The 17,505-nt window shown below is 41.0% G+C and overlaps 1 protein-coding gene across 1 annotated transcript; it reads right to left on the reverse strand.

Moving 5' to 3' along the window:
• Window positions 1-5,162: 5,162 nt before the first annotated feature.
• On the reverse strand, window positions 5,163-6,020 carry LOC147331135 (uncharacterized). The gene has a single exon (XM_086294298.1). The coding sequence runs from the start codon at window positions 6,018-6,020 to the stop codon at window positions 5,163-5,165; it is 858 nt and encodes a 285-aa protein (XP_086150424.1).
• Window positions 6,021-17,505: the final 11,485 nt, after the last annotated feature.

Consider the following 17,505-nt stretch of genomic DNA (forward strand, 5'->3'; position numbering starts at 1 on the left):
CAGTTTGTTATAGATGTTCTGTGCTGATATGATGTTGGTGCCCTGCTTTTTAGTTTAGCACATTGCCTGCTCATAGAACACTCACTCAACTCTCTCCCATTTGGGTTGGAATAATATTTTTGAGGTGAGATACTCCCCTATTCTTTTATACCTGTCAAGCTACAATAGGTGTCAAAGTAAGTATTTTTTTTTACTGTATTTAACATTATTTGTGTGTAACTGAATGTGGTTTCTTTTATACTGCATATGTTTTGTTTAGTCTGGAGAGAGGCATCACAGTTTATATGATATGTACTTTGTGTTTGTCCTTACTTAACCAAACATAAAAAGAAATGTCACACACTTAAATTTTGGCTTTATTCAACGGTTTTATAGCGTAATGAAGTTCTGCATTTTATTGCAGTTCCACTTAGTAAAAATTTTAATGTTTATGAGTAAATGTTTGGGTAAAATAAAATAAAATGTGCTGCACTTTCATTTAGACTCTTTAGTTAAACAAAAAGCAAGTGCTGAGAGAGAAGACCAAAATCTGCACACAGGTCATAACACCGACAAAACCTGTCTGTAGGGGGAAGTTTCCTCAGATGTTCAGTCTGTGGTGCAGTTAAATTACTCCCCAAATTAATATATTTTTTAAGTTTATTTTTTAAATTAACTGACAGTAGATTATCTGACATTTGAAAAAATAAAAAAAAAGTAAAGCTGAAATAGGTCAACTGAAATAATAACAATTAAAAGATGTGGGTTACTGTTTTCCTTCCATGAAAAATACAGAGTTCATTTTTCAAAGCGCTTTAGTTTGTGTTAAAAGCGAATATATTTAACTATAAACTCTGCAATGAGAAGGACCTGTCAGTCTGCCCTCAACTGACAGCACTATGGGCATTCTGCTTCTATCTTTACAGAAATTAAAACCATGCCCAGACAAAGCAGCTTTACACCAAATGTGTGCTATAATTGCTTTTTAGGGATAAAATGAATGCAACTCTTTTTAACAAAATGAATCTCCTTAGTTATGGCTGCACTTTAGAAAATTTTAATGGATAATACAACCCTCCTGGGATGTTAACTCCAGGCAAGCAATTCAGCAAACCCACAAAGTCAGAGGAGAACAGACTTCAAGTGCATTTAAAGGTAAATTTAGGGGTCATTTCCTGCTCTGTATGGCCCTCTGTATGTGAAACTTGAGGCACAGAGGATGTTATGGCAAGTGATATATCCAATGGCAATTCTAGAGACTGCTGGGGCCCTAGGCAAAAGTTCATGGGAGGGCCTTCAACCATAGTTCATTCCTGTTATGTTATGAATAATAAACTAAATAAATCATAAATTAAGTAATTTTTTTGTTATTGTTGGGTCAACTGAAACAATAAAAAGAAATATTTTAAAAGGAATATGTCGAGTGCAATAGATATGCGTGTAATCAATAAAAAGTGTAATTCTCAACTTATAGTCAGCATTATTGGCATTTGGAGGATTTTCTACCATTTACCTGATGCCAGTTTGCAGGGGCATCATACTCAGCAAAGAAGTCAAGACCTCACTCTCCCCAGCTGTGAGCAGCTTTAGTGTGAGCTGGAGGACACCATCTGATAAAACCAAAGAATAACATAATGTGCAAACAGACGAGATCCATCAGCCACTTTGACACTTAGGTCCGCCTAGAATTCTGTCTTAAAAATTATGAACAGAATTAGGAAATGAAGGCAACTCACCAGGAATGAGTCCAAATTATTGCTGGTAATGCAGAATAAGCTCTTGCTGCAGTTGCTGCAGTGACCAAATGGCTCATTACAACAAGTCAGACCTTCTTGGGAAGGCTGTGGAGTGTAATTGGAGCTCAAAGTTCAGTTCCCCTTTTTAAAGATGAAAACCAGTCTGCCAGGCAAAAGCATTCCCTTCACTGTTGCAGAGATGTTTCAACTAAGACAGCTCAAAACATTGAGGAACTTCATCTTATCTACTATCAATTTTTTGTCTCTTTGGTCACAATTTGTAAAAAATAAAATAAAATCATGTTACAATCATGCAAGTTCCTGTGAACACTGAGTACTCATTTAAGAGTAATGCACACCCAATGCACAAAATGCCAATGTGACTTTTGTTGTAGTTGGCAATAGTCTACAGAAATAGGTCAACTATCAATAATTAAAAGAAATTAATTCATGTAATTTTCCAACCATTCTAAGCTGTACAGTAAGAGTTTAAACCTGACTACAATGTCAACAAGACAATAAAGAACTTTTTTTTTTTCAAATAACGTTCACATACAGTACAGATTTAAGGCCATTATGTCATTGGCGGCACCTCCATTATTGCAAAAGGAAGAAAAGCAATTTGTTATCTATGATAAGATTTTTATCTAACACTGGTGTGACACTGAAGTGCAAATAAGCTCTCTAACCACTAACCTGTAGTTGTAGAGAAAGTGGCCATAAAACCAAAGAGATGAGCTGTATTCTTACAGCACTTATGAGCTTTCATCTGCTTCCAGAGCACATAGTTTGCACACTACGTTCTCCTGTATCATGGAGAGGCTACCTCCACTTCCCCCTCATTACTACACTATTTGAGCAAATACTCAACTTTCTAAATTTAAGCAATCATTATGTTTTATAACGCAAAAAACAGCCCATCAACCGTTTTGCAGAAAATAGAATCCCCTGAGCTGTAGCTACATTTACTAATTGCTTAAGATTTAAGGCTAATGATGGGGATTTTTGCTCTGGAGCCCTGTCAGATCTATTTTCTTCACTTGCTGGTGGATTTTCTTTTTCTTGTGCTTGCAGTTAGTGTCACATTGCACACAAAAAACAGAAGAAATACAACTCTGGGAAACTAGGCTACAAAACTGTTCACACAGCTGTTAAATGAATATATGTCTACTTTCCATCACACTTTTTTATTTATCTGTGGAACAAAAGACACAATATTATCTCCTTTGAATTTCATGACTAGGAAAGTTCTGCCTACATCTACCGTATTTAATTCAACAGCACAAGGTGTAACTCTAAATTGAACCATTCTTTCCTTGAAATCATTTGCTTTTCTCTATTTAATTCATGCAAGTTAAAGCATGAATTATTTTTCTTTATCAGAGAACTTCAATCTATACATCTAAAAACCACAAACCAGGCGAGAAATTTGGGTGTAGTGATGGATGCAGACCTAAACTTAGAAAAACACATTAAGACAATAACAAAGTCAGCTTACTATCACCTCAAGAATATTTCAAGGATAAAAGATCTGATGTCTCAACAGGACCTGGAAAAACTAGTCCATGCATTCATCTTTAGTAGGCTTGATTACTGTAACAGCATCTTTACAGGTCTACCTAAAAAATCAGTCAGACAACTACAGCTCATTCAGAACTCTGCTGCTCGAGTCCTCACTAAGACCAAAAAAGTGGACCACATCAGTCCAGCTCTGAGGTCTTTACACTGGGTGCCTGTCCATCAGAGGATAGACTTTAAAGTTCTGATGCTGGCCTATAAAGCTCTGAATGGTTTAGGACCAAAATACATCAGTGACCTCCTGACCCAGTATGAACCTTCCAGATCCCTCAGGTCATCTGGATCCGGTCTTTTATCAGTTCCCAGAGTCAGAACCAGACACGGAGAAGCTGCATTCAGCTTTTATGCTCCTTATATCTGGAACAAACTCCCAGAAAGCCTCAGATCAGCTGAAACACTCAGTTTATTTAAATCCAGGTTGAAGACTCACCTGTTCTCAGCTGCATTTGAATAAAGCACCAAATCCACACTTCTAAGCTTAAATTTCAAAACTTACACTAACTACTGATCTTATCTATTTCTGATTTTATCTGTTTTGATTTTATATACTGTTTTGTTTGTTTGTTAATTAGTTAAGCTTAAATTTCAAAACTTACATTAACTACTGATTTTATCTACTGTTCTGATTTTATCTGTTTTGATTTTATATACTGTTTTGTTTGTTTGTTAAGTGGGTTTAGAGCTCTGGGTAGCTCCCCAGCTGGGTCTAGACTGGGTCTAGAGAGTATTTTAAATTCAGGGAATTTAAAATAGAAAGTAGCTCGTCCACAGAAGGACTGGTAGCTCCCCTTACGATAAGGGTTCAGATCGCGCGAACAGGTGTGAAATGTGTGTGTTTAGTTAATTTGTTTGTTTGCTTGTTTTAATCAATTTTAAATCATGCTTTTTATTTGTTTTTGTTTCTAATGTCTCTGTAAAGCACTTTGAATCACCTTGTTGTTGAATTGTGCTATACAAATAAATTTGCCTTGCCTTGCCTTGCCTTTATCAGTATATGTGGAGATGCAGAGACAAACAAATAATAAAAAAAAACCCACAAGATGTTTTATTTATGTCTGTAGTGTGTGTGACTGCAATTTATGCATTCTTGTAATAAAATCTGTTTAAAAATCTATTTTTAACTCTAGGAAAGATATTTGGGATACTCTAATGGCATTAACCTACCAAAAAACAAAACAAAAAAACAGGGTAAAACAATATCTGCACACGCTGTCATGTAATTCTAGTGTGGAAAATCAAGCACTGAATATTGAAGTCTAATCAAGTAATTTCCATATTAAATGGAAATATTTACACTAAGCTGTTTAGGGTTCACTGGCTTCTGCTCTTCCCTTCTCTTAGCCACTTATCTGCTGCCAGCGAGTAAATGTGCTTCTGCCATCTGCCTCACTTCATGCCAGCAAACCTTACCTCAAATAACCAGTTTGCTGTGAACTACTGAGAGGCAGCAAAGTAGCAGTCATCTAAAAGAGCAAGATGAAGCACTCACTTTGATTTCTTGATAGGTCTGAGACAAGTAAGGGAAAGCATTTCTTTCTTCCTTCTCTATTCAATTTTTTGTTCAATGTAAGAAGGGTTCAGATATTGTTTTTTTTAAATTGGTAATTGTGGCATGAATAAGGCACGGCGGGACCACGGAGCGACGTTCAGAGCCAACTTTATTTGATTCACGTCACACCACACCCCCACCAACCCCTGAGTCCCCGTGTTTTAACACGGCGGGCGTGATTGCGGATGCCGTGCAGGTGCGTCCGCACGGCCCCGCAGACCACGCCCCACCACATACCCCCATCGCCCGATTGAGGCCGGGGAGCAATCTGGCCGAACCTACTCCCCCCCCCCCCCGCGAACTGGGGCGAGACTCGGCCCCTACACATCGGCGCCCCAGCCCCTGACCAAGCGACGGGGGAGCGTCCGTTCTGGTGGCCGCCCGCGCATCCAGCGGCAACGGCGAAGCTGGTCCGGAGGTCGGCCGCGTAGCAAGCGGACACGGCCCCACAGGCATGGCCGTGCGCTCCTGCACACAGGCGGCTGGGCAGACGTCAGGCGCGCAGAATCGACTGGTGGCAGCGAGGCTGGACTAGCCAGCCCGCCGATCCCCGGCCTAGCGGGGCTGTCCCGCTCCTCTGCCTCCAACTCCGGCTGCACAGGCTGCCCTGGAGCAGGGACCTCCGTCTCCCCGCACAGCTGCTCCGCCACCGCCTCCGCCACTCCCGTTTGGAGCGGCTCCCCGCACTGCGCCTCCGCCCCCAGCAGGCACAGCCCCTCGCCCACCTCTGGGTGGAGCGACTCCTCTGCCTCCGGCAGGTGTAGACCCTCGCCCGCCTCGTCCTCGGCCTCCGATTGGAGCGGCTCCTCCACCGCTCCCGGCAGGAGCAGCCCTTCACCCGGCTGCTCCTCCTCCTCCGGCAGGCTCGGACCCCCGCGTGGCTCGTCCACCACCTCCGGCTGCCGAGGTGACCCACACAGCTCCTCCACCGCTTCACTGTCCTCGGGACACACTTGTGGGGGTGGCGCCCAGGCCCAGAGCAGCGCTGCCAGCTCTGCCATCTTCCCCAGGTGGCGTTCGCTCTCCTTCCGCAGCTCTTCCTGTTGGCGACGCACCTCCGCCGCCTGCTTCCGCTGGGTGGCCGCTATTTCGGCCACCCTCTCGGCCAGCTCTTTCCTTTCCTGGCTCTGATAGGTACCCGCCATGCCGCCTCCTGGGTTTCGGCACCAATGTGGCATGAATAAGGCACGGCGGGACCACGGAGCGACGTTCAGAGCCAACTTTATTTGATTCACGTCACACCACACCCCCACCAACCCCTGAGTCCCCGTGTTTTAACACGGCGGGCGTGATTGCGGATGCCGTGCAGGTGCGTCCGCACGGCCCCGCAGACCACGCCCCACCACAGTAATATTTGGTTGATCTGATATCCTCGTGTTGGTGTTGTTCCTAGATCATCATACTAAATGTTGTTCCAGGATCAACATTGCAAGTGACCAATCAGAATGTTGTGACGTCATACTTTTGCGACTTCGGGAAAAACCGGCGTAAAACAAAAAACTGTACTAAAGCTGCGTGAAACCGCCTCTGTCCGCCGATCAACGGACCCTGACCCTAACCCTAACCGTAACCCTTTAATAAACAGTAAGCAGAATTGATATTGTCCTTGCAACATTGGAATTTCATAAATGCACGAATGGCTTGGCGCGCAAAAGAATAACGTCACAACAATGTGATTGGTCACTTGCAATGTTGAACCTGGAACAACATTTTCATGATGGTCTGGGAACAACACCAACACAAGGATATCAGATCATCCGTAATAATTGGTAGTATTTTCCTTTCCTTTGTTTTTTTGTATTTTTAACATTTGTTTTTTCTGGCTTGTCAATTATTTTGGTAAAACAGCATTTATATAGCTAGCATATTTTAGAGGGTTCATGTAGGGCTGTTCGATATAATGATATATATCGGATGACGATATAAAAACGTCTATGTTTCATTTTACACTATCGTTTGTTTCGTGGTGTCGCAAAATAAACTGTTTACGGCAATATTTTTTCATCGTTTTGATGGTCACTTTAGTGGCTATATTAATTTCTTAAAGTTCTCTCTTTCTCTTACATTTAATATAACCACACTACAGACGGACAAGCGCCTGTTTTTATGCGTTGTGGTTAGCAACAACGATGGTAACAGCATTGCGTGTCCTCTTGTTTATGTTCCACATAAACCTTTCACAATAAAGCTCAAGATCCTGTTGAGACTTTTCAAAATAAACTGAATCACGTGAAAGAGCAGATTATTTACGGATGAGAAGTAAAAAAAAGAGCCACCAGGTGCTAAAAAATAAACCTTAGACTCAAACGTTAGAACAGGCTTTCCCCCGCAGCACGCCGTGTAATAAATACTCACAAAGAAAACGGCGGCCGTTACAACTTATGTCTAAAAATGTGTAGTTTCATGCATCTGTTATACAGTCATTGGTTAAAACACTCGACTCCAGCTACATGACGCGGAGCTGGAAACACTTCCCGCAAGTCGAGCTGCCCGAGATTCACGGAATTTACAGAAAATGTTACATTTGTGTGATTTATATTGTTATCGGATGATAGTCAAAGGAGCTTGCAAAGAAAAAAAAAAGCATCTGGTCTTCTTTAAGTTACTTGAAGACGTTTCACCTCTCATCCGAGAAGCTTCTTCAGGTCTAAGGTCAAATAGTGGAGAGTCCCAGATATAAACCTAGTGGGAGTATCCCCCCACAGAGGGACAAAAGGACCCCCTGATGATCCTCTAATCGCCTGAGCCAAGGTGTGAAACTGGGTGTGGGTCCCAATCAGCCAGAGTTTCGGGTGAGTTCATTGTGAAACCTGGCCCCACCTTATCATGCGAATTCCTGGGATCAGATGGCCCAGGATGTGAGTGGGCGTTAAGGCGTCTGGGAAGGGATCTCAAAACTGGATTATAGATGGCAGAGAGTTTGTGTCGTAAACCACTGCCTCTGTTCAAAGATGGTCGCTCACAGTGGACATAGATGGCTTCTTTCACTCCTCTTTCAAACCATCTGTCCTCTCTGTCCAAAATGTGAACATTGGCATCCTCGAAAGAGTGTCCTTTATCCTTAAGATGCAGATGGACTGCTGAGTCTTGTCCTGTGGAGGTGGCTCTTCTGTGTTGTGCCATGCGCTTGTGAAGTGGCTGTTTGGTCTCTCCAATGTAGAGGTCTGGGCATTCCTCGCTGCACTGTACAGCATACACCACATTGTTAAGTCTGTGTTTTGGCGTTTGGCCTTTCGAGGATGCCAATGTTCACATTTTGGACAGAGAGGACAGATGGTTTGAAAGAGGAGTGAAAGAAGCCATCTATGTCCACTGTGAGCGACCATCTTTGAACAGAGGCAGTGGTTTACGACACAAACTCTCTGCCATCTATAATCCAGTTTTGAGATCCCTTCCCAGACTCCTTAACGCCCACTCACATCCTGGGCCATCTGATCCCAGGAATTCGCATGATAAGGTGGGGCCAGGTTTCACAATGAACTCACCCGAAACTCTGGCTGATTGGGACCCACACCCAGTTTCACACCTTGGCTCAGGCGATTAGAGGATCATCAGGGGGTCCTTTTGTCCCTCTGTGGGGGGATACTCCCACTAGGTTTATATCTGGGACTCTCCACCATTTGACCTTAGAACTGAAGCTTCTCGGATGAGAGGTGAAACGTCTTCAAGTAACTTAAAGAAGTCCAGACGCTTTTCTTTGCAAGCTCCTTTGACTACGATGACCTGGATGACACAGACTTATCGGATGATAGAATTCTTATATCGGGATATGAGATTTTGGTCATATGGCACAGCCCTAGGTTCATGTTGTAATGGGAGATCCGAGTTTAACTCATGAACAAACAATGCTAAACAAAGCACTGTTTTGTTATACTATGACTTGTACAGAGATCTAAAACATATGTTTAAAGAAGTTACTCAAAAAGAAGGCATTAGCAGACACTTTAAAACAGGCCTCGGGGTCAGACTGGTAGAATTATTTAAATATGTTTGGACCAGTTTGGACAATTAATGTTCTACCAATTAAAAAAAACAACATACATGGTACTTTTAAAATTGAATGTACACATGCTTTGCAATGTGCTTCGGATGCAGATGCTTGTAGAGAAAGAATCTAATTTTCCTGAGGTGTTAAACTTCAGTTTTGGATCATTTGCCTTCGATGTGCATTTTTCTGAAGCAACATTATCCATTGCCCATCTGTCCTGCATAACATAATCCTAATTTCTAAGAGGTTCATTTGGTTATAAATAGAACAAGTGTTTTACTGCAACAATGTATTTCTTTTATGCCATCTGTTTCAGGTTGATTTTCTATTTGTCTATACATGATTAGTCATTGAATGGCTGGATAAGTGTTTGATCACAGTGCCAAATGTTTGTCTGTATGAATGTTTGTTGCAGGCTTTGTTGTTTGCTAGCAGAGAAACAAAGAAAGAAAAACCGTCAAAGAGCAAAGAAAATGTTTTCTTGCCACATGCATTCATAGCCACTGGATAAACGGTACAAATAAAATGCTGATTTGAGTTTTTGGTGTCTTTTTAGTTTCAGTCAGAGCCTCCAGCTTTTCTAACTGGACCTGGAAAGACTTAACAACCTTGTTGTAAACACAGCTTATTCTATCAAAAGTCCTTATTGTTTTCCAACTTGCAGATTTATTAAAATTTACATAGTTTGTGCTGAACAGACTTGTCTCAAAAAAGAAAAAAATAATCACACTTAGTTTTAAACTGACAATGTGAAGTGTGGTTTAAAATCCATGCTTTGACGGGAATAGACATAAATACTAATTTTAATGATATGGGATTCATCTTGGAAAATACATTCACACACATGGTCAGTTCATGCAGTCCTCAGTTAGTTTCTTAAACAATCAAACTCAAGATAGAAAACATTAAACAAACACTCAAACATTAAATGGAAGTTTACTTTATGAACATGTGCTTTTGAGCTTGCAACCATATCCCTGAAAAAAAAAAGAAAAGAAAAAGAAAAAAAAGAACACAGCCTTCTCCCATACAGAGTGTCCACAAAGCCACCCTTTGGAAAGTGTTCATATGTTGGCATATTGGATCTTCTCCTCCAGTTACTATGTTAAAAATAACACATACCTGAATTGGACTGAGTTTTACTATTTAATTGTGTTATAAGTGAAGGAGAGCTATAATCCCTTTTATATGAAATGAGTTGAATGTTTGGAAGCAAAAAGCAGACTTGGCGTTGAATAAACAGAAAAACTTTATCAATCTTTATTACAATGAATGAAATGTCCAGCAAGTAAATGGACTGGTTCTTATATAGTGCTTTTCTACTCTCCTGGAGTACTCGAAGTTCTCCATACAACACGCCGCATTCACCCCATACACACAAGCATTATTATCTATATGGTGAGTGCTGCAAACTGGGGGAGCCAGGGATTGAACCACCAACCTTCAGATCAGCAGCTGACCTGCTCTACCTCCTGAGCTACAGCCACCCATTAAGTAGCAGGAGGGGAAAAATAGATGAAGACTAAACTACACGGAGCCCAAGAAAAAAGGAAAACCCGAAACTCATGGAATAAACTATAAATAACAACCATCGGAAACTCAAAACACCATCAAATAAGTAAACAAGCTAAAATGTAAGAAAATTTTTTTTACTTCAAGTCCAAAACTCAGAACACTGGGTCCAAGACCCGGACCCATAAGATAAGATAAGATAAGATAACCTTTATTAGTCCCACACGTGGGAAATTTGTTTTGTCACAGCAGGAAGTGGACAGTGCAAAAGTTATGAGGCAAAAATTAGAATACAATAAGAATAAATACAGTACACAACTGTACAGAATAGAATAAAATAAAATACTATATACAGTAGACTAAAATAAAATAAATATACAATAAGATAAAAATAGAATACAAATACAAATACTATATACAACTGAGTAAAAATACAACGATGACAGAAAGGATTATTGCACTTAGTATTATTGCATATGTATGGATGTGTGTGCTTGATCAGTTAAAGTCTTTATTATGGAGTCTGACAGCAGTGGGGAGGAAAGACCTGCGAAATCTCTCCGTCCCACACCGTGGGTGCCGCAGTCTCCCACTGAAGGAGCTGCTCAGTGCTGTCACAGTCTGCTGCATGGGGTGGGAGATGTTGTCCATCAGGGATGACAGCTTAGCCGCCGTTCTCCTGTCACTCACCACCTCCACTGGGTCCAGAGGGCATCCTAGAACAGAGCTGGCCCTTCGGATCACCCTGTTCAGTCTCTTCCTGTCCCCAGCAGAGATGCTGCCGCCCCAGCAGACCACGCCATAAAAGATAGCAGAAGCCACAACAGAGTCATAGAATTTCTTCAGGAGTGGGCCCTCCACTCCAAACGACCTGAGTCTCCGCAGCAGGTACAGCCTGCTCTGCCCTTTCCTGTAGAGGGCGTCTGAGTTATGAGTCCAGTCCAGTCTATTGTTCAGATGAACACCAAGGTACCTGTAGCTGTCCACAGCCTCAATGTCCATACCTTGGATGTTGAGTGGTTGCAGTGGAGAATGCTTGTGCCTGCGGAAGTCTACCACCAGTTCCTTGGTTTTACTGGCGTTGATCTGGAGGTAGTTCAGCTGGCACCAGTCCACAAAGTCTTGGGTCAGACCTCTGTACTCCTTGTCGTCCCCATCAGTGATGAGGCCGACTATTGCAGAGTCATCAGAGAACTTCTGCAGGAAGCACTGGGTGGAATTGTGGGAGAAGTCTGCAGTGTAGATGGTGAAGAGGAACGGAGCCAGAACCGTTCCCTGTGGGGCCCCCGTACTGCAGACGACCCTGTCCGACACACAGCCCTGACCCATGACACTACCTGGATCATTATTGGTGGCATGTGTCCAGAAAACACATCCCAAACTCTAAGGATACAATAATTTAGCAAGTTCTTTGTTAATTTTAGATCCTTTTTGAAATGAAAGCCATTGTGGCTTGTCCATGCCCCAGTTTTCACTGCTGATTGTGAAGTGCCCTCAATAATCTTTCCTTAATCATGTTAATCATTGAAAATTGCATAATGAATTGATTTTTTTTTTAAGGTCAGCAATTAGTAGTGATTAAATTCAACTTGGCATAAATACAAATTGCTCTTCATTCTTTCAGATTAGGTAGAGTAGTTTCTGGGAAAGAACTTCAAAGGATGGCTTAAATTGAGATTTTTATGAAATGGATAAATAGAATGTGTTAGTTATTTTTGAATATATTAAAAAAGTCACCAGAGTGAATTAGGAGTCTCAATTATACTTTCCATTAGTTGTCAGCAAATAAAGAAAGAAAGAAATGTGATTTTCAAAATGTCTTTTGTTCCTCAGCAAAATCAGCAGTCTTAAAAATCTTGTATAAATTGGCGGGGTCAGTTTTAACTGTAAGGCAAGGCAAGGCAAGTTTATTTGTATAGCACAATTCAACAACAAGGTGATTCAAAGTGCTTTACAGAGACATTAGAAACAAAAACAAATAAAAAGCATGATTTAAAATTGATTAAAACAAGCAAACAAACAAACTAATTAATAAACAAACAAAACAGTATATAAAATCAAAACAGATAAAATCAGAACAATAGATAAAATCAGTAGTTAAATGTAAGTTTTGAAATTTAAGCTTAGAAGTGTGGATTTGGTGCTTTATTCAAATGCAGCTGAGAATAGGTGAGTCTTCAACCTGGATTTAAATAAACTGAGTGTTTCAGCTGATCTGAGGCTTTCTGGGAGTTTGTTCCAGATATAAGGAGCATGAAAGCTGAATGCAGCTTCTCCGTGTCTGGTTCTGACTCTGGGAACTGATAAAAGACCAGATCCAGATGGCCTGAGGGATCTGGAAGGTTCATGCTGGGACAGGAGGTCATTGATGTATTTTGGTCCTAAACCATTCAGAGCTTTATAGACCAGCATCAGAACTTTAAAGTCTATCCTCTGATGGACAGGCAGCCAGTGTAAAGACCTCAGAGCTGGACTGATGTGGTCCACTTTTTTGGTCTTAGTGAGGACTCGAGCAGCAGAGTTCTGAATGAGCTGTAGTTGTCTGACTGATTTTTTAGGTAGACCTGTAAAGATGCTGTTACAGTAGTCAAGCCTACTAAAGATGAATGCATGGACTAGTTTTTCCAGGTCCTGTTGAGACATCAGATCTTTTATCCTTGAAATATTCTTGAGGTGATAGTAAGCTGACTTTGTTATTGTCTTAATGTGTTTTTCTAAGTTTAGGTCTGCATCCATCACTACACCCAAATTTCTCGCCTGGTTTGTGGTTTTTAGATGTATAGATTGAAGTTCTCTGGTGACCTGTAATCGTTTTTCTTTGGCGCCAAAGACTATTACCTCAGTTTTGTTTTTGTTTAGCTGGAGAAAATTGTGGCACAACCAGTCATTGATTTCCTCAATGCATTTACCAAGAGCTTGTACAGGGCCTCGGTCTCCTGGTGACATTGTGATATATATTTGTGTGTCATCTGCATAGCTGTGGTAGTTTATGTTGTTGTTCTTTATAATCTGTGCCAGTAGGAGCATATAAATGTTAAACAGAAGGGGTCCCAAGATGGAACCTTGGGGAACTCCACATGTGATACTTGTCTGCTCAGATGTGAAGTTACCTATTGATACAAAGTATATCCTGTTTTCTAAGTATGTTTTGAACCAGTTTAGTACAGTTCCTGAAAGACCTGCCCAGTTCTCCAGTCGTTTGAGTAATATGTTGTGGTCAACTGTATCAAATGCTGCACTGAGATCCAGTAAAACTAAGACTGACATTTTTCCACTGTCTGTATTCAGACATATGTCATTGAACACTTAGGTCAGAGCGGTTTCAGTGCTGTGGTTCTGTCTAAAACCTGACTGGAAGGCATCGTAGCAATTATTCTGTTTAAAGAAGTAACTGAGCTGTTGAGAAACTGCTTTTTCAATGATCTTACTTAAAAATGGGAGATTTGAGATCGGCCTGTAGTTGTTCATTTGTGTCTTGTCAAGATTGTCCTTTTTCAGTATAGGTTTTATTACAGCAGTTTTTAGTGATTCTGGAAACACACCTGATAATAAAGAAAAGTTGACGATCTGTAACAGGTCTGACTCTAAAGTCTTTGAGACCTTTTTGAAAAAACTTGTTGGCAGGACATCTAAACAGCAGGAGGAGGAGTTCAGTTGACCTAAGATGTCCTCCAGGTCTTTGCTGTTAATAGGGTCAAACTGTTTCATGGTGTTTAAACAGTTTTTCGGTGGACACAGTACATATCCTGGATCTGCTGTTGATGTACCAATTGCTTGTCTAATTTTTTTGATTTTTTCTGTGAAGAATTTGGCAAAGTCATTGCAGGCCATGGTCGAATGAAGTTCAGCTGCCACTGACACAGGAGGGTTGTTAGCCTGTCAACTGTAGAAAATAAGACCCGAGCATTATGGCTGTTTTTAGTGATGATGTCAGAGAAGTAGGACCTCCTTGCACTCCTCAGTTGTAAATTATAATTGTGAAGTTTCTCTTTATAGATGTCATAGTGAACCTGGAGGTTTGTTTTTCTCCATCTGCGCTCAGCTTTCCTACACTCTCTCTTTTCATTTTTCACCAGTGTGGAGTTTCTCCATGGAGACTTTTTCCTTCCAGAGATAACCTTCACCTTAATGGGAGCAATTGTGTCCATTACATTTAACATGTTAGCATTGAAGCTATTGACGAGCTCATTGACTGACCCTCTGGACAGGTCAGGTGTTAATGGGAAGACCTGGTTAAAAATTGCACTACTGTGTTCAGTTATACACCGTTTTGTGATCACTGTTGTTGATATATTTATGTGGGCTGAGATTTTACTTTCAAAGAAAACACAGTAATGATCAGACAGGCCCACATCAGACACAGTAACCTTTGGAATGCTCAGGCCTTGGAGATCAGTAGGTCAAGAGTGTGTCCTCTATTATGTGTGGCCTCTGTTACATGCTGAGTCAGCCCAAAGTTGCCCAGAGTGTTACTCAGGTCTTTAGTCCCTTTGTCCTGAGGGTTGTCCACATGGATGTTAAAATCCCCAGCAATAATTACACAGTCGAAATCAACACAGATCACAGACAGCAGTTCACTGAGGTCATTAAAAAAGTCTGTGCAGTATTTGGGAGGCCTGTAAACATTAAGAAACACAACTTTGGATGGGGCCTTCAGCTGTAAAGCCACATATTCAAAAGACTGAAAACTTCCAGGAGATAGCTGCTTACATTGAAATGATTCATTAAATAAGACAGCAACCCCCCTCCTCTCCTGCTCACCCTGGCCTCACTGATAAAACTGTAGTTAGGAGGGGTCGTCTCGATGAGAACATCTCCACTGTTACTTTGGTCCAACCAAGTTTCAGTTAAAAACATAAAATCAAGGCTGTGCTCAGTGATTAAATCATTAATTAAAAATGTTTTCCCAGCCAAAGATCTAACGTTTAATAAAGCCAACTTAAGTGTTTTAGAGGTATTACTTGTCCCCTCGTGTTTGGGAGCAGTCTGTGGCACACAAGGTATGTTTACTATGTTTAAAGATCTTTTAGAGTGCAGCTCTCTGTGTTTTGACCAGGCCACATGTCTCCTGTCACCTAAAAGTACAGAAATTTTAAAACCTTCTAGTAAACAGGGTCCCAGCTTCTCCTGGGAAAAGTCACCACTGCCATAATCCTCGCAGCCCGGACCCTCCACACATCACACATCAGACTGCGGAGACAGGGCATGAAGGTGGTAAGGAGGAACTAAGGGGAACGAGGCTGGGCAATGTGACTTCGATTGCTCTGTTGAGGTTGGGGCTCGATGGCGAACCTTTGGCCGCTCTGGTGGGGGGTTTATGGGGGACAAAAAGGGATTGGGCCGGGGGGTAGATCTGAGCCCAACATTGACCCGCTCCATGATCTCCTCAGTGATTTTCAGATGTGGGGAGGAGGGAGAAAGGGAGGGGGAGGCGCTGCAACAACATGGCGCTGCAAAAAGACTTTTCTCTGCTAATAGTTCAGAATAATTTGAGGTTAAATTGCTCATGTCAACCTCCTTCAATGATTTCACTCCATATATCTAATTCAGCTACTTCTTTTCCCAGCCAAATGGTTTCTAAACCACCTCTAGTATGTAGTCCAACAAAGAGGACCAGGAGTTTTGTTTTTGTTTTTTTTTCATATAGTTGACAAGCAGAGAAAGTTTCATTTGTTTTTAATAAAAAGAAAATAGTTTCAACCCAAACAGGATTTTGGAAATGAGATCTGACTGGGTGAGTATTATGTTGACAGCTGTTAAAATGTTTCTCCTAGCATTAAAACACTCAGGTTCCTTCAGCAAAAAAAAAGACGCACTGCTGGGCCTCTCACTATACTCAGAAAAAGCACAGGATTTTAGCAGTGACAGGCAAACAACCCATTAGAAACTGAGGGACAGCATTCAATATTGACAGCGTGCTTGGCAAAATGTTGTGAGTTATTTGACAATCTGACTGTTAGCCTTCAACCAAACAATGCTAAACAAAGCAATGCAATTTTAACATTTCTAAAGACTGACAGTCAAGTCGAAATTTTAAAGGTACAATAACAATAATCTAATTTACACCAGACTGGAAATAAATACATTAAAAATGCAATAAAATTAGACTAGCGTTTTGCGACATGTATACGCAAATATACATGTCTCGGCATCACAATTCAAAATCAGTCAGTTGAAGCCATGCAATGAGATTTGAATGTTCCATTAACTTCCTTCCCTTATTCATGTCACAACATCAGCTGTGGCTATTACATCTGTCAGGACATTACCAGTAAGGTGAGGTGGGGAGAAAAATAGATTTCATATGTGACAGGTCTTATCTGTCCTTCACTAAACACATTTGCAGCTAGGGAAGGGTACGCTAGATTAGTCAGTGCATCATGTGGAAGATGAGCGACAAGGGCAGGTGCCAATACCCCAATGCTAGATTGAAAATTGAGAATTTTTCTGCAAATGCAGTGAAGCCACACTGACCTGCAAACACACTATCCCCAACTGTAGGGGACCTTGGATGGTAAACAAAATCAAATTAATTGAAGGAAACCTAGTTGCATGGTTTCTCATCTTGTTTTACATTTTACTTTTGTTTGGTGTAGTTAATGTAATTTTTAAAGGGTTTTACTTGGATTTCAGTCACATTTAGTGCCACTCCTCTGTCTGACGATGCTGATGTCAACTGCCTCAAACTAGTACAAAAACTAACAAGGGCCTCAAATGAACTATTTGCGCATATTTCCACACACAGTAAATTTATTGCACTTTGTATTTTATCTGGAAAGCCCTTTACAGAATATTCTTTGTCTTTCACATCAATAAAGGATAAATATATTTCATATAAATAAAAATTCAAAACTTCGTGCATTAAAGCAGAAAACCACATTATTAGGCTCTTAAAATGTGCAAATTAAAAGTTTCATTAAATGAACTCTGCAGGAAGTTTCTAATCTGAGATGCATTTTCTACAGTGCCACATTTAGAGCTGGACTTTTAACACTGTAACCATAGGATTTATTCTACACTACACCTTCAGACCTTTCAGCCTGAAGGTGAAATTGCCTTACTTTAAACATGTAGTAATCATTTTTCATGGCCTTAATTGTTGTACAGCATATTCTTAATCATTTTTTTATTCACCACCTGTACACAAGCAGACAAAGTGCTAT

Source organism: Aulonocara sp. 'chitande type north' Nkhata Bay, linkage group LG5, assembly GCF_057382095.1.
Source record: "Aulonocara sp. 'chitande type north' Nkhata Bay isolate Kocher_YH1m ecotype deep benthic linkage group LG5, A_spYH_male_GT1.1, whole genome shotgun sequence".
Classification (NCBI taxonomy): domain Eukaryota; kingdom Metazoa; phylum Chordata; class Actinopteri; order Cichliformes; family Cichlidae; genus Aulonocara; species Aulonocara sp. 'chitande type north' Nkhata Bay.